Source organism: Ruditapes philippinarum, unplaced genomic scaffold (genome assembly GCF_026571515.1).
Source record: "Ruditapes philippinarum isolate M1 unplaced genomic scaffold, ASM2657151v2 ctg200_1_1_1_1, whole genome shotgun sequence".
Lineage (NCBI taxonomy): Eukaryota > Metazoa > Mollusca > Bivalvia > Venerida > Veneridae > Ruditapes > Ruditapes philippinarum.
The window spans coordinates 62,313-79,573 of NW_026859094.1; the positions used below are offsets into that span (position 1 = coordinate 62,313).

The 17,261-nt window shown below is 31.2% G+C and overlaps 1 protein-coding gene across 2 annotated transcripts in view; it reads right to left on the reverse strand.

The window, feature by feature from the left end:
• The window catches only part of LOC132755183 (SUN domain-containing ossification factor-like), a 50,706-nt gene extending 34,085 nt beyond the window's left edge, over window positions 1-16,621 (reverse strand). The window contains exons 1-2 of one of the 2 annotated variants that reach the window (XM_060745991.1): window positions 16,486-16,621; window positions 11,618-11,684 (exon numbers count right to left, since the gene is read on the reverse strand). In XM_060745991.1, the coding sequence (XP_060601974.1) occupies window positions 11,618-11,684; window positions 16,486-16,514 (96 nt within the window). In that variant the 5' untranslated portion in view covers window positions 16,515-16,621. Of the gene's footprint in view, window positions 1-6,072; window positions 6,175-11,617; window positions 11,685-16,485 lie in introns of those variants that run through there. The other variant, XM_060745992.1, reaches the window with a different exon arrangement.
• Between the last annotated feature and the right edge of the window lie 640 nt (window positions 16,622-17,261).

Here is a 17,261-nt window from a genome sequence, read left to right on the forward strand (position 1 = left end):
GACCTTTGACCTAATCATCTAAAAATCGAATACAGACAAGAAAAGAAATGCTTCAGGTAAAATGAACAAGTAAGTCAAAATCAGATTTTGCCAAACCTTCTGGCAGCACATTTTTCTGGCCCTGTTACCTTAGACAACAGAATTCAATTATAAAGTGAAGACATAATGCGTACAGTTACCACAAATTGCTACTGGCATTCAAAGGGTGAATTTTGTAACAGGAATTTTCCTGGCCTCAGCTGTGAAGGATATGTTTTAATTGGTGTTTGATGAGATTTCTTGTAACTTGGTAAAACTAAATGTATCATTGAAGGTGATTAATACTCCCCTGCAAACAATGTTTATTCCTAAAACAAGATCCACAACAAGCAATGTGGGGCCGCATCTGCTATTGACCTTTCTTTATTACCAAATGCAATAACATTCACGTCATTGATAAAGGCTTTTTTGGTGAAGGTCTTTCAAAGGTCAAGGTCAATAACTGAATTATTCAATATGAAATTTTGGTCCGGAATGTTGTTTTGTCTAAGTACAGGGGGAGATTTTGAGGGGGCGGGGGAAGAGGGTGTTGAATAATTAAGAACAATTGTTCCCTTAAAGCTGAAATTGAAGACCAATAATTTGATAAGTTTATCAAATACATCCTTTTGGATAATTTTAATCAAATAAAAACTGACATTTCTTTAGCAGTTCCGTCTTAGATAAAGAGTAGTTTAATGAATTTGTTACAAAACTATTGTATATACATTTTGATATTGAAAAAGATACAGTAGTATTGCTTCAAATAATTTAATCTAAATACAAGATAAAGTAAATATTACATGAGATACACTGCCCTATTTCCAACATTTACAAGTGTCATTACTTTAAGTGCAGCTAAAATTAAACAAATTTTCTTTTAATTACAAGCTTTTACAATAAGTTTTAAGTGTTTGCATGACTTTTTTCTTTACAAATTTTAAAACTATTATTATCCAAAACCGTTTGTGAATTGCACAAAGTATCTAAAAGCTACAGATAAAAAGATTAATTGAATAAAATCTTCATTTATCATTAAAACTGTCGATTATTTTTCAACAGAATACATGTAACATAATCATATTGAATGTCTCCCACTGTTCTGTAGGCACATTCCTAGCCTCATAATAAATATTACTTCTTTTTACTTTTCTATCTATTTTCTTTCTTTTGATTTTTAAGGAACACCAAAACTGCAATGGTCTAATGGTAAACAGACATTTGTTGTCCCCCCACCCCCACCCCCCTGGACGTTTTCCCCTTTTTTGCAATGGTGGATGTTTGCAAATGTTCTAGAATTGTCTTAGCAAGCAACTATTAAAGACAACTAAAATGTGAGAGACTCCGACATCAGGTGCCCGTGCATGTATTATTACAGGCCTAGGCAGGCACCTGGGTAGAACTTCTTACCTTCCAGTTAAGATACCTGGATGTCTATCAATAGCATTTTTTTTAAAACCTATTGCATATGACAGGCAAGTTATTAACTCTTTAACAAAAAAAACAAACTGAAAGATGCTCCCTCTTTTTCACAAAAAAAAAAATGGGATAGTTTCATAAAAAGATATTCTCAATTTTGAAAATAAATATTTTACAAAATTAAGTTTACATATTTAGATTTTTAAACACTAAGCACATGTACATCCCTGACAATGTTTAAACTATACATGTATACAATGTTACATTGTTTAATATATTAGAATCTCCTTTTAGAAACTTCAGATATTCATTACAACAAAACACAGTATCTCAACTAACATAAATCCTTTGAATTCTGTATCTTTTATAACAAATTGTGGAGACCCATATAACATTCTGAAGTATCAAAAGAAAATAAAGTTTAAACTCTCCACAAACAAGGAGCTTATTGTAAAACTTGGTGATGAAACTGGATCCATCACAGTGTTTAAATCACAGGTGTTTACAAACTTTTCCTTAATGCATTTAATTAATTTAAGTATAACAAGTATACTATTCAAACTGCAATTTCAACATCTCTAAAACTTTCCATATAAATCCAAATAATGTTTTCTAAATTGTAATATGCATGTATCTTCCTTGCTTGGCACATTGTTATGTCCTTATTTGGAATAAAGTATGCAACTTTAACCCCTTAATAATATAAATCTCCTTGCTAACAATTCTGTACCACACTGATATGCCCTTATTTGTATATGTATATATGTTACTTTGACCTTTACCATCCTAAATATCTTAAATGGACTAATCCATCTTTCAATTCTGTGCAAAACCATTCACATTTATTAGGGAAAATTTCAGTATTAGGTACTGATTGAATAGAGAACAGTGCAAGCAGGTAGACCATGAGCAGACAGTTGATCTTGGTCTGCACAGTGGTTGCATGGGTAGAATTTGCTGCCAGGTTAAAACTGTTATAGATATTGTTTTCTTCACTAATCAAAGCTTAAATTACAATATTATTATAAAAATATAATATATAAACAAATTACTCATATTTTAGCTAACAATGTTTAATAGCCTAAGGAACAATAAAAAATTAAGCATAATTATACAAATTACATGTATACATATAGCATTAACAATAGTCTGATAGAGCTTCAAGTCAGAACTTTTTTTATCGATGAGATTTTTTTGCCATTTTTTAAAAATATTTTAATCATATTATTAGCAATTTTATCATCAAACACTTATGTTCTTGTGATGAATTTCAATGCCTTAGAACTGGTCAGTAATTTCTGGTTTCAACAAGTCATTACAAATTTCTTAACTGGGAGTAAATTTTAAGAGCCATAGATTTTTAAAATGGAGGCAAATCAGAGAATGACCCATGTCGCCAGTACTGACCATTAGATAAGCCTGTACATCTGTGCCATTTGATCACTGACTACACTATTCAATCAGTACATATTTTGAAATTTTCCTACATGTTTAAATGATGAATGGCTAAAATTTCACAAGTACAGTCAGGCCAGCCTGTACAGTCTGTCTAGCTGGCCTGAATACCTATGCCACAAGTCAATCAGTCCAGTATGCACTTGTGCCAGCAGTACAGTCAGTCAGATCAGCCTGAATAGAGTGAGGCCAGATTTCACACCTGTGCCAATTCTTAAAATATCTAAACCCTTCGCCTACACAGTTTCAACTTTTTCTCTCTTTTCATATCACTCCCAAGTAATTATAACAATGGAATAATTAGCTTCAAATTCGAAACAGTCGGCAATATCATTTCACAAATTTTGAGGCGAAACTTATAATTAGTAATTATTCCGAATTCACATTTTAAAACCCAGAATATGATGATAACACTCCTTATTTCTAAGCTAACATAACAATTAAGTTACATCCTCCGTTAATGAATATAAGATATTTTTGTTACAATAATTCACGTTTTATACAATGATGTATTTATCACTCCCTTTAACATGTTATTAAACATCTGTATACATTGTATTGATTGCATTATAATAGATTGTATCCTTTTTTATATATACATGTATATACATGTACATTTACATGAGTGTACATGTATATTTAACTCTGCCAGGTGAAAATTATTTGTCATATTCTAACTTCATGTACATGTTTATCGCAACTTCATCAACATACAAATTCCATTTCATTATCATATCGTCTATATTTTCATCTTGTTAAGTTTATTTACTTCATTCTTTTTGTTAACACTTAAAAACGTCTTTAGTTAAGAACAGGATGTATGTACATGAATGTGTTATACTTCCTTTTCTGACAATTCACTGAATTACATATACTTTAAAACTTAACAAGTGAATTCATCTTAATTGCTTTTCATTATCAAATTTAACTATGAAACTTGTAGGAAAAAAAACAGAATAAAAAAAAAAAAAAAAAAAAATCCAAAAAAAAAAATCCAAATTCCATTTCTAACTGATAATAAGAGGCCTCTTTTATACTTTTTCTCAAGTACGAAAAGCTCCAAGATCCAATTTTACCTTTTTTAACTGTAGCTACAAAATTCTACACAATGAAAATTTTTTAACAAAAAAAAAAAATTCACATTTTTCTCATCCCAATTCTACTGAATCCTCAATTATTTTTGAACATTAATGTACTTATAAATCACATATACATGTATTTTTTTAATCTCACACACATTATTAAAATCATTAATACACTAAATATTTAACGCTGACGTGTTGGATTGTAAAAAGGACGTGTAACTATATGATAAGCTGAACAATGTTTAAATTTTCTCGTATTTATCTAAATTATAGTTACACGTTGCACACACCTAAAACTAATGAAATTACTGAAATTCATTTTTTAAACTTCAGTGAACATAAATAGTTATAGAAATCACATTACGTCTATGATTATACAACATAATTATATAGAGCAAAACAAGAATAAAATTTAAAAGTAAAGTTTAAATTTTCTTTCCATTTGACAGCCCATTTATTACTGTTATAAATATTTCTCTAATTTCAAAATATTAAATCTTATAATTAAAAAATAAATAAATGAATAAAATTAATAAAATAAAAAACAAAAAAATCAAGGTAATTTCTGATGTAGATGCAAATTTTTGGGGGTTTTTGACGTAATTATCGATATTATTTTTTTTTAATAAAATCATAATTTTAAACTATTTTTGACGTGATTATTTTTTAAATAAAATCATAAGTTTAAACATATTTAAATCCAGCATATTTTTAGGTTTCTATACTTTTAAACACCAGAATTTTAATGGCAAACATTCAATAAAATCCAAAATATTTTTGAAAAAAAATCTCAACAAACAGAATTACTTTAAGGTTGTTTTTTGGTTTTTATCTACCTAGGTTCGTGTGAACTAGGACCTAAATTCTTTCTTTTTTATAATAGTATTATCACTTACTAATATTTTTATTTTGTTAAGGTCGACTTTTCTCTCTTACATAATACTACCATTATATCAATATCAACACCGTGGCCACTTCAAAGTTCCTTTTTTTAACGTATAAGCATTGTAATTTGCGATAAAAACAGGTAGATTTATGAATGAAAACTATCAAGATAATATTGACACAGTGAAAGCAGTCTTTATGTTAAAGGTACGTAAATCGGTAACTCGGTCAGGTTAAATAGTCGTAGCTGTGTACTTAAAACGATTTGACGTAAATGACAGTTTATAAACACACAGACAGGGGGATAAAACTTTTAAGGATTGTCTATCTTTAAGGGTAATTTATCAAACTCTAAGGGAAAGAAATCCAATTAAACTTAACCAGGGTCTCCTTCACAAACAAGGCTGTCTTTTATAGTCTTGTCTTAAATAGTCTATTCATTCAACTGATAAAATACGGTAAGAAAATGGTCAGCCATGTTTTAATAAATGTTGAAAATATATTAAAATGTTTCCTTAAGTGCCAGTCTAAGACAGAATACAACATTGTTTGGAGTCACGCCTACATATATCAGCTTTTACTGAAATCTTAAAATCATGCAAATGATTTTAAAATTAATAATAGCTCTCTAAAAGGCTTTTGCGTGGTTCAAATCCAAATTCTAAACAATTAAGATTAAAAGCATAACAAAGCAAATTCCATTAACACTGTTTAGAAAGAAAAAACATTATGAAAAAAAAAATAATAATGGAAAGTTAAATTGCATTTCTAACCACAATAAAAATTGTCATTATAATAATATTTATCATAACAAATTAAAAGAGTTAACTTTTTAGATTTTCATTAATTCAAATAAAAGATAAATAAAACTATTCAAAAGAAATAACCTTTTTATAATTATTCTGACTTGCCTATAAAGGCAAACAATAAACAAGGTCTTCTAAAGCAGAATTAAATCTCTGTTTTATAAATATTTCCCCACTGAGATATGTTTCACACATGAAATTTAACCCAGTCATACTTGATTATCAATTAATTTAAAAAAAAATGTACATAAATTTACAAACGAGAATAATTAGATAACACAAGAATAAACAATTTCATGTGTCAATGAATAGAAAGACAAATTGCAGACAACACTTTTAGATATTATTGAAGCCATCATTCGTCTCTTTTGGAAAAGACTGAACTTATATGAAGACACACTTACCACGACATCTTCCCAGTGAAGAACTCGAAGTAAAGAACACAGCATATACAAGAATAATCCATTCAAGAATAAACTTACATCTACCATTTATAATTATAAACAAAAACACCTGTCCCAGTAGAAGAATAACGTAATAATGGTAGTCAGGAAGTGTTTTACACCATTACACTTTCTTAGAATGATCATTCACCATTCCATCTACATATCTTGGCACAGAATGCTATGAAAAAAATTCGACAATTATGAATAAATTCAGAGATGTTCTTCGAGACAGCTAGTAGAAAACCACTTACGTATAGTCTGATTTTATTGACCTGTCAATTTTGAATACATAATAGCACTCATTTAAATATTTGCTTTCACTTCGGTTCTGTCCTTGTAGTTTACGAGAATTAATATGGAGTAAATAACTAATGATTTGAAAAGTCACACCAGCTTAATGCATAGGCCATGTCAAATCCGCGATAGCAGAGACGGTAGAGTGATCGTCTAATATATGTCTAATATAAGTATGTAGTTTGAACCCTACTTTTGCCGTTGTTTTAAGGCCTACTCTTTTTCTTTATTTTTGCAGTATATTTTCATGAAAATGGTCGAGTGCTTCCAATATTGTCTACACATATATGAATCAACTAAGAAACATTGTCTCAATTTGTATTGTGTTTTACGCCATTGAAATGACATTTTCTAATTTTAATCCGAATTCATTATAAATCTTAATTCCGAAAGCATGTTAATTAAAAGGAATTTAATCGCTAAACATATTAAATAAAAAACGAACAACATAACAAGCAAATATAGTTCCGATAATGTTGAAAATAGTTATAAGAAGAAGAAGAAGAAGAAAAAGAAGAAACAAGAGGGCCATGATGGCCCTGAGGTCGCTCACCTGTATATAGACCCCCCCCCAGGCCAATTTTTACCCAAGGGCTTTTATTTGTTTATTTGAACAGACTTGGTAGACACCCATAAGAAAATGTTTCATGCTAAACTTCTAAGTTCTAGCTCATTGGGTTTTTTAAAAGAAGATTTTTTAAGTTTTTACTATACACATATAGTTAAAAACAATGACACCCCTGGGGCAGGGCCAGTTTTGACCCCCGGGCTTTTATTTGTAGATATTTACTTATAGATGTTTCATGCTTAATATCTAAACTAAAGCTATTTGGGTTTTTTCAAAGAAGATTTTTAAGTTTTTGCTATACACATAGAAGGAAAATCAATGACCCCAGGGGCGGGGCCAGTTTTGACCCCAGGGCTTTTATTTGAACATATTTGGTAGACACCCATTAGAACATGTTTCATGCTAAATATCTTAGCTCTAGCTCTTTGGGTTCTTTAAAAGAAGATTTTTTAAGTTTTTACTATATGCATATAGGGAAAATCAATAACCCCCTGGGGCCGGGCCAATTTTGACCCCAGGGCTTTTATTTGAACAAACTTGGTAGACATTCACAAGAAGATGTTTCATGCCAAATATCTAAGCTCTAGCTCTTACGGTTCTTTAAAAGAAGATTTTTTAAGTTTTTACTATATGCATATAGGGAAAATCAATGACCCCCAGGGCGGGGCCAATTTTGACCCAAGGGCTTTTATTTGAACAAACTTGGTAGACACTCACTAGAAGATGTTTCATGCCAAATATCTTAGCTCTAGCTCTTTGGGTTCTTTAAAAGAAGATTTTTTAAGTTTTTACTATATGCTTACTATATGCATATTAGGAAAATCTATGACCCCCTGGGGCAGGGCCAATTTTGACCTCAGGGCTTTTATTTGAACAAACTTGGTAGACACTCATTAGAAGATGTTTCATGCTAAATATCTTAGCTCTAGCTCTTTGGGTTCTTTAAAAGAAGATTTTTTAAGTTTATACTATATGCATATAGGGAAAATCAATGACCCCCTGGGGCGGGGCCAATTTTGACCCCAGGGCTTTTATTTGAACAAACTTGGTAGACATTCACTAGAAGATGTTTCATGCCAAATATCTAAGCTCTAGCTCTTACAGTTCTTTAAAAGAAGATTTTTTAAGTTTTCACTATATGCATATAGGGAAAATCAATGACCCCCCCCCTGGGCGGGGCCAATTTTGACCCCAGGGCTTTTATTTGAACAAACTTGGTAGACACTCTTTAGAAGATGTTTCATGCCAAATATCTAAGCTCTAGCTCTTACAGTTCTTTAAAAGAAGATATTTAAAGATATTTCTTTTGGTTGCCATGGCAACCAGAGTTCTGCATGGAATTAAATTCTTTGAACAATTTTTAAAGGTAACCACCAAAGGAACATTCCTGTGAAGTTTGGATGAAATTGGCTCAGTGGTTTATGAGGAGATGTCATTTAAAGCAAAAGTTTACGGACGGACGGACGACGGACGGACGACGGACGGACGGACGGACGGACGCCGGACGAAAAGCGATCACAAATGCTCACCCTGTCACTTTGTGACAGGTGAGCTAAAAACAACAACAAAAAAAACATTGGAGGTACGCGGTCTCGATCTCACAACAATTAGGACACTTAGAAATCATTAACCTGTAGCTTACCCTATTCCGCTATACCGCTCAGTATAATTGCTCCATAGGCACATATTATATTTAATCAAATCTCACTGAGTATACCTCACGGAAATTACCGAAAATCTTTCGAAGATTAATATATTGTGTGCATTGACCGTGTAATTAGTATGGAATTGACAGGTTAATAAAACCAAACAATACAGTACTTTAGTTTATACAGAATTTACTACATGTATATAGTTTGACACACTTTTGAATCTGTTCCTGGAACCAACCACTTACTGAGAAATGAGTGTAAAGTTTCTAACTCAAGGAAACAATGATTTGCCCATGACAGGGTATGAACCCACACAGCTCGCGACCATTAGATTATTACTATTCTGATCAATGCGGTTGAATCACAAGGCCTTGCTAATAGTCTTTGATAATCTTATCCCAAATGACATACATGTTTTATGTGCAATGGAATAAACCTATTTTTCTGTTAGAAGTTTTACTCGCTCTTTTCATGTATGAGCAGCTTTTCTTACATGTGAAATTTATGTAACAAAGATGTTATATAATTATGAGTGTAAAATAAAGTTACATTACAAGGAAAATGAGCGATGTCATGAGATAAATATAATTATAACAGATTTTTTTTATTACGAGTATAATAACACTGCTGTATGAAAGAATAGTGTCTAGAAATTTTTGTGCTACACAACATAAATTATTAAATTATTTCACTTTTTCTCAAAACTGTTCATGCATGGTTGACAAGATATGTTTATTCATTAAAATTCAAAAGTATGTGTATCAAATTTGACTTTATGACATATTAATTACATTAAATAATACTTTGTATCATTTTAATTTTAATACTACACACTACAGATTATGCATGCAGACCTATAAAATAATGGAATAAAAGAGAGAAAATACATCTAATTTATATATTAATTTCAAACAATCCAGTGCTTGATTTTGAGGTTTAAACTTAGAAAATAGTATGTGTATACTGTGAATTCACGACATAAAATTTCGTGGTTTTTGTCAAAAAGAACATTTTCATGGGTACTTAAATTCGTGGACTGTTTAGTTTTTCTAAATACAAAATGTAAGTAATATGATGCAAAAAAATCTTACAGCAGATGAAAATTTTTGGTATATTTTGTTGGATCTAAAATTTGTAGATTGATCTACATGGTACCCATGAAAACATGAAAATTAGTGCCCCATGAATAATAATGATTTTGCAGTAATGTATTATAAAACATTACCCAGGTAAATAAATAATTCTGACTTAAGAAAACATAAAATGATCAATTAAACCATGTTCAGACTTCTTCTAGAATTCTAAAGAAGGTGTATCATGATACAATGTTGACAACTTGACAGATATAAATACATAATAACAGTGAGGGTGGCAAATCATCACCTTCTCTTTCCTGATAAAATGTCATGTATATATTTTTATATAAAAATCTCCTAATGAAATTTATAGGAGTGGGTATTGCAACGAAAAATCATATTGCAATATATTGCAATATTTACAGACATGTTGCAATACATATACTGTGTATTGCAAGTGTATACAAGAGCTGTCCGTAAGACAGCGCGCTCGACTTTTTTATTGCTTGCCAATAAAAAAAGTTTTTGCAGTAAAAGGCAATACAAGAATCTCTGTATTTTTAAAGTGAACAATGGCCATGAGCATTAAGATATTTAGTGAAGAATTATTTTATTATGACATAATTTATGGTAAAGTGAACAAGTGGATAGGAATGAATTTTTTTAGATTTTTTTAAGTTTTTTAGTGCTTGCCTATAATACAAAACATTGACAGTTAAGGGCCATAATTCAAATAAAATCTTTGACAGAATTACCTTCTCCTGGACATGTTTGGGAATCATGATTGTAAACAAGTATTCCAACTTTCAAATTAATATCTCAAACAGTTCAGTCAAAAAGTGGACTGGTACTAAAAACTTAACCAAGATTCTAAGTCGATAAAAGGCCTTAATTTTAAAACAAATCCTTGACAGAGTTACCTTCTCTTGCGTACAGATGGGGGTAATGATGTGAAATAGCATTAAAAGTTTCAAAGCAATATCTCAAAGGGTTAAGGCAATAAGTGGATTTTACCCATATTCAATGTATTTTCTAAGTCAAAAAGGGGCATAATTCTGTCAAAAACCTTGACAGAGTTATGTCCTCTTGTCTGTTGATGAAGGTCGTGATGGTAAACAAGTATGGTCAGTTTCAAAGCAATACCTCCAATGGTTTTGAAATAAAGTGAGGTGGTACAAAAAACTTAACCAAGCTCAATACACTTTCTAAGTCAAAAAAGGGCCATAATTCTGTCAAAAACCTTGACAGAGTTATGTACTCTTGTCTGTAGATGGAGGTTATGATGGTGAACAAGTATGGTAAGTTTCAAAGCCATACTTGTAATACTTCTGAAATAAAGTGGGGTGGTACGAAAAACTTAACCAAGGTGTGACGCCAACGCCGACGCCGACGCCGGGGCGAGTAGGATAGCTCCCCTTTTCATAGAAAAGTCGAGCTAAAAATGCTTGAAAATCAAGGGTTAAAGACCTACAGAACCTAGACTTGAAGAGTTTATCATTTAATATTATGTCCCAAGAAACCCCTTGATAAAAGATTTCACAATGTGTTAAAACAGTCTTTGAATTTGTAAAAGAAGGAGTTTAAACAACTTTATGCAAATTTCCAGGATATCTGAACTGAAACAGTAGCCTCTAGAGTGTTAACACGACATTTCTATTTTCAGGTCATGTGACCTAGTTTTTCATCCAAAATGACCCATATTTGAACTAGTCTGAGTACAATGTAATTACTGAAAAAACATCTTGACAAAGTTTCATGACAAATGAGGCAAAAAATGTTACCAGTAGAATGTTAACAAACTAAGTAAACTAAATGTGGACAGACGACAGACAAGACTGACGGACATTCAACAATTCTAAATGCTCTTTCTGAATCAGCTCAGGTGAGCTAAAAAAAATATATGCAAGACCTACCTGGCCATTAGCAGCTTGTACAACAGTTGTATCTAGTACCAGTACTGAAACATACTGGTATAGTAATCTGAAATAAATAAAAAAGGCTATATTAAGTTGGGTTTTTTATTTTTAAATGGATATTTCAATGAAAAATATTAACAGGAGAATGTCTCTGTGACTAAATACTTTTAAATAACTACCATTACCTTTAATACTCTATCATGGGGTTTAATTTTCCTTTTTCCACATGTTAATTTTAAGTTGTGGAATTTTAGGGAATATTGAATATTCCCTAAAATTCCACAACTGAAAATTAACATGTGAAAAAAGGAAAATTTATTGGCAGATGAAAATTTTTCCCACTATATTTTTGTACAAATTCAACGGACAATAATCATTAATGGAATGGAATCACTTCATTTAATTTATCATTTATATTGTTGGTGAAATGACTTTATGTGCTGAAGCTATGAGATGCATAGACTACAGTTATTTGGGCCCATTTAATTGCCTCTAACGGTCACGCTGCAACTCTTATGCTTCAACCAATAAAGGCAACCCCTCAGCCACAAGTGGCATAATACATAATACATTAATACAAACAACAACAAATAAATAACCAAATAAATCAATATTAGAAAACATTTTGGGACTTATGGGTATCAACAATGAACATACCAAACATCATTTTGTACATGTACATGTATGCACCATATAAAACTACCCAATCATCTTATGATGTCAATAAACTTTTCCATCATTGTGAAATTCATATCTATAGATAATACTTGACAAAGTTAAAAAATGTGTGATAATTCAATGAGTCAGATTCGTCACACTGCTTTTAATAACTAGATAATGACTAGATTAATGTTTTTATTACAACGTTGGCCTAGTCCAACTTCATGATACTGCTGCAACCAACTGAGATATTGTGCTACACCTTTTACGAGATTCTGATCCGGCACCCAGAACAAAATATCTCAGAATCCAGATACATGTATGTCCAAAATATTTGACCAGAAGTCAGACCAGCCCCTTGCTCAGACTTTTTATTCTATTTTAGGCTTTCAATCAAAACACATTTGAAAAAAAATCAATAATTTTCACTAATTAATTATATGTCTAGAAATTATGAATATTCACATAAAACATGATATACATTAAAATTTTGTCCATGTCTAATATAATGCTGTTGTTACATAATGGACATAAGTCATACCAATGTAGTAGTAATGACAAAAAATCATAAATGATTAGAAAAGAATTCATGCAAGACACATCGCAACAGTATGAACATGTACTTTACTGAAATCAATCAAACAGACCTGTATGAAACAGTAATATAGACAAGTGATTAGAAATAATTACTGTCATCCGATATTGACATCAAATTTAATTTAAAAGAAGTCTTTCCTTCCCATTTCTTACATCTGGGAGGGACCTTTTTTTTAAATTTTGGGCAGTTTCTGCTGAAACATTCACCATTCTAGTTGTTATTAATTATTTCAATAATATTGAATTACTTTTAAGATTGTCTTTCATTAGCATTAGGCAACATAAAACAGAAGTTTCAAATATAATTTATGGCAAAATTTACTGTGGTTGATGTTACTTTTTAAAGATAAAAATTACCGGTATTTATTTGTTAAGCCTGTCCATAATAATGTTGGTCAATATCTACATGTACATTGTATTAAGTTCTTTAACAAATTTCTAAAGTTGAGCACTTATCTTGAGTATCAATTTTGGTTTCAAATATCTTTCACTAATAATAATCTACTGACTGTTCTGGTAAATTATCTCATTCTGCAGCAAACAAAACTTTTCTGCTTAATAATAATCTTCAAGGTATTATGAGTGAAAACGGAAGCGGAACATGAAATATCGAATGAAACCCTTGAAATGGAAAATATCAAATAAATAATGAACGATTATTTTAACCAACTTCCCTGTTCATAGGCTTTGTCCAATTTCATATTAGTAAGTATTATTTAGCAATTAGTCAGGGATCACGCTAGACCTAAAATTTAGGGAGAAGTGACTTCTCCCTCCAGTGAAAATAGGGAGAAGTTTTTAGGGACAAGGAGAAGTGCATACGAACTGCATTTTTTTGAAGTGTTGATGTTCCATTTCATACTAATTTTTAAGATTGATTAACATTATGTGGTGTACATAACAGTTTATTAAGTAACTCATGACAATAAACAGCAAAATTACAAATGTGGCAGTTTTTTTTTCTTCTATATCATCTTTATCATAGGTTTTGTGTAGCTTGTTTTGATTTAAATGCTGCAGCCATGTGATGTTGTGCTGAAATAAAAAAAATAAAATATTTTAGTAAATCACTAGTAGGCCGGTACTAGGCCCCCAGGCTCTATACATCATGTATTTCATCATTTTCCCCAGAAATATTCATAGGGAGTGCGGAGTCAAAGTTCATATAAACTTAATAAGTTTATGTGGATGTTTTTTTTTTAAAGAAAACGTAACGTGTGTAGATTTACAGATAATAATTTTTTTTCTTCGAAGAACTTTTTCTGCACAATGCATTAGATCTATCGGTGATACTATTTGCACCAGTCTTTTCCCCATTAACCAGCAAATGACATCAGTGTTTTGAAATATATGTTTGTTTACTTATAAACGTTCAAAAAAAAGTTTCCAACTTTCCAAATTGCTGAGACAATTGTAAACATCGAAACATGTACATTTATGACAAACACTTTTGGCGACACGCTTTTGGTGATAATGTGTGAATAAGATCACTAAACTTACCCACTAATTAATGCAATAAGTATGCCCCCAATTTATCCTAATTGACATGAATCGCCGCTAATCTGTTTATTTGTTGTTTATTGATAATCAGTCGGCATTTGACAATACCCGAAGATGTCAACCATTCAATTCCAACACTCGCTAAATTGTCTCGCTGCGTTTCATTGGCTTTCCAATTTTACCGACCAATGAAAATGCGTTTAACAAATCGCTTTGAAATAGGAGGAGCGTAAACAATTACCGAGCTGCTTGAAACTTCAAAATTTATTGCAAGCGTTTATTGAAAATTAGGGCGACTTTGTTTTCGCTTTTCTGAGCGATCCGGGCGAAATGGAGAGAGACAAGGCGACTTTGTCGCCCAGAAACGTGATCCCTGATTAGTATTTTTTCATTTATTATGTTTAAGCTGAATGTTATTCTGACTGACTGCATAGATTACATCGTTAACAGGAATACACCCATAAACACTTTTCATATGAACTACGTAAATAACCGAGGTATATCGAGTGAAAAAATACGAGTTGTTTCCCTTATCTTCGAGTAAAATCGATATCTCTTACGCTAAAACAATACAAATTAAGCCATTTTTAAACCGCTAGTTTGTGGTGATTAAATGTCTGATTTTAAAAATTATTACATCAATGGAAAGCTTGGGATCTTAGCTTTGGCACAGTATATAATTTTACATATTTTTTGTCACCAAAGCATTTAAATTAACTGTTAAACCTACCATATGTCAGACCATTTTACATACGATTTATACAGCGAGATATGCAACCGGTTATCTTTACTCGAAAACCTACTGATAAGAATAGCCTGTCGTCTGCTAGATGGGGAAAGTGTTTATTGGTGTATTGTCAGAATTAATTTATGCTATCAGTAATTTTATCCTCTCCCCAAGCAACGGTCTAAACACTCTCAATTTACCTTATTGGAAACTGTTGTAATTTAAATATCTGCCAATGAAGACTTGCTCTGCATCTTTTCAAGATGTTAACTAAACGAACATAGGCTTTCTATACGTAACAGCTATGTAACTTTCAGTTCAATCAAACGATTTCGAGACGTTTCGGCCCCAAGACGTATCGGCCCCAAACTACCCAAGACCTTTCGGCCCCGGACGTTTCGGCCCTTTACCAAATTGGCCCCAGAATAAGTACTGTATTTTAAACCGATATATTAATAGCATTTCAATAAAAAAAATAATCAATTTATATATATATATATTTAATCATTTTGTATAAAAACTAGATTATTATAGCAGTAGGGGGAAAGTAATCAATACAAACAGAACAGAACATAAACTTTATTTGAAAAAATATAATACACAAACAAACAATTATTAACCATATATAGATAATATTTTATTTGAATGATTAAGAAGCAAGACACAAAACAATACCGCCAATTAGCATAAAGTATAAACAGTTAATTAGTTACACTTTGAAAAAATTACGTATAGTTTAATTAAGATCAAAAGATAATGTATTCTAAGGAAAAATTGTAAGTTACTTTCTTAATCCAGAAGTTTTAGTGGTTTGTTTTATAGGTAAGTAACCGGCCTTTATTGTTTGTTACACCTTTAAAAACATTAACGTATATCTAAATGGTTCAAGAGATCAAAAGATAATAAATAATTATTCAAAGAATTAAAGTGTCATAATTGTTTAATTGTAATTAAATAAATTGTTGTTGATCAATCAAGCAATACACTATAGTGGGGCCGAAACGTCTCGCTGAAAAGGGCCGAAACGTCCAGGGGCCGATTTTTCGACTGGGGCCGATTTGGTTTGGGGCCGAAATGTCCTGTTTGCAATCAAACAGACAAATATCAAAGAAATCTTGCAAAGATTATAAATGAAAAGAAAATATATGTTTAACAATAGACAAACAAAATAAATTATAGAAGATTGAACCTCCAAGTTCATTTCTTGTTTAACAATGTACCGAAACGAAATGATTTTCTTTTGGAAGTTCTTAATTTTAATCTGCCATCAAAAACTCGGTCACCAAAACATAAAAGTTCACGTTGACCCATCCCACACAAACAAATTTTGTGCTACATCTCCCTTTAAAATACGAATAAATCTGACACACACAATACTTACAATAGAAATAACTTCCTCATCTTTCTCATGATTGTGGCCAGATATCATCTTAATACAGAAAATTTGAAGAAAGTTGCAATAAATTCCAACCTGGCCATTGATGCAATCGATTTTGACATTTACCTCCAAATTGAAGATTAGAAATTATCATTAAAGAACGAAAAGACATTTGAAACGAAAAGTTATTTTTTAAAAGTACGGAAATATGGATTGACTAATTTAAGAACACGTTAAAAACTTAAAATGTTAAAATTTTTCTAAAGTTTATGCTTAGGTTTATTTACATTTAAATTTTTCATAAAATATTTTTACTCTTATAATTGTTTTTTTTAAACATAAAAACAACAACAATATACTGAATAAGTCGCCATCTTTCAAAGTTCTTTCATGAGAACTGACATCTGTATGTACAAAATATATATCTGGATGAAAAGTATCCTGTAAATCATTTCAAACATGTCAAAAAACAAACACTCTCAAAGACAAAATTAATAACGAATACATTTTGTTGCTACGAACCATTTACATCTAAATTTGCATGGTACAATCCAACTACAGACCCCAAATATGACTGCATGGCGCTACCCAGCAAACAATATATATGGGATCGATATTGGTTCTAAATGGAGACCCATGTGGCCCCATATGGGCAACTCATATGGTCCCACTTGGAGAATGCGTTAGAATAGAAGTTGGTTCTAAAACAGGAATACTATAATTTTGGTTTATGGTGGAAATAAGACAGTCTTATGTCCGCAACTACTTGGTCATTGACT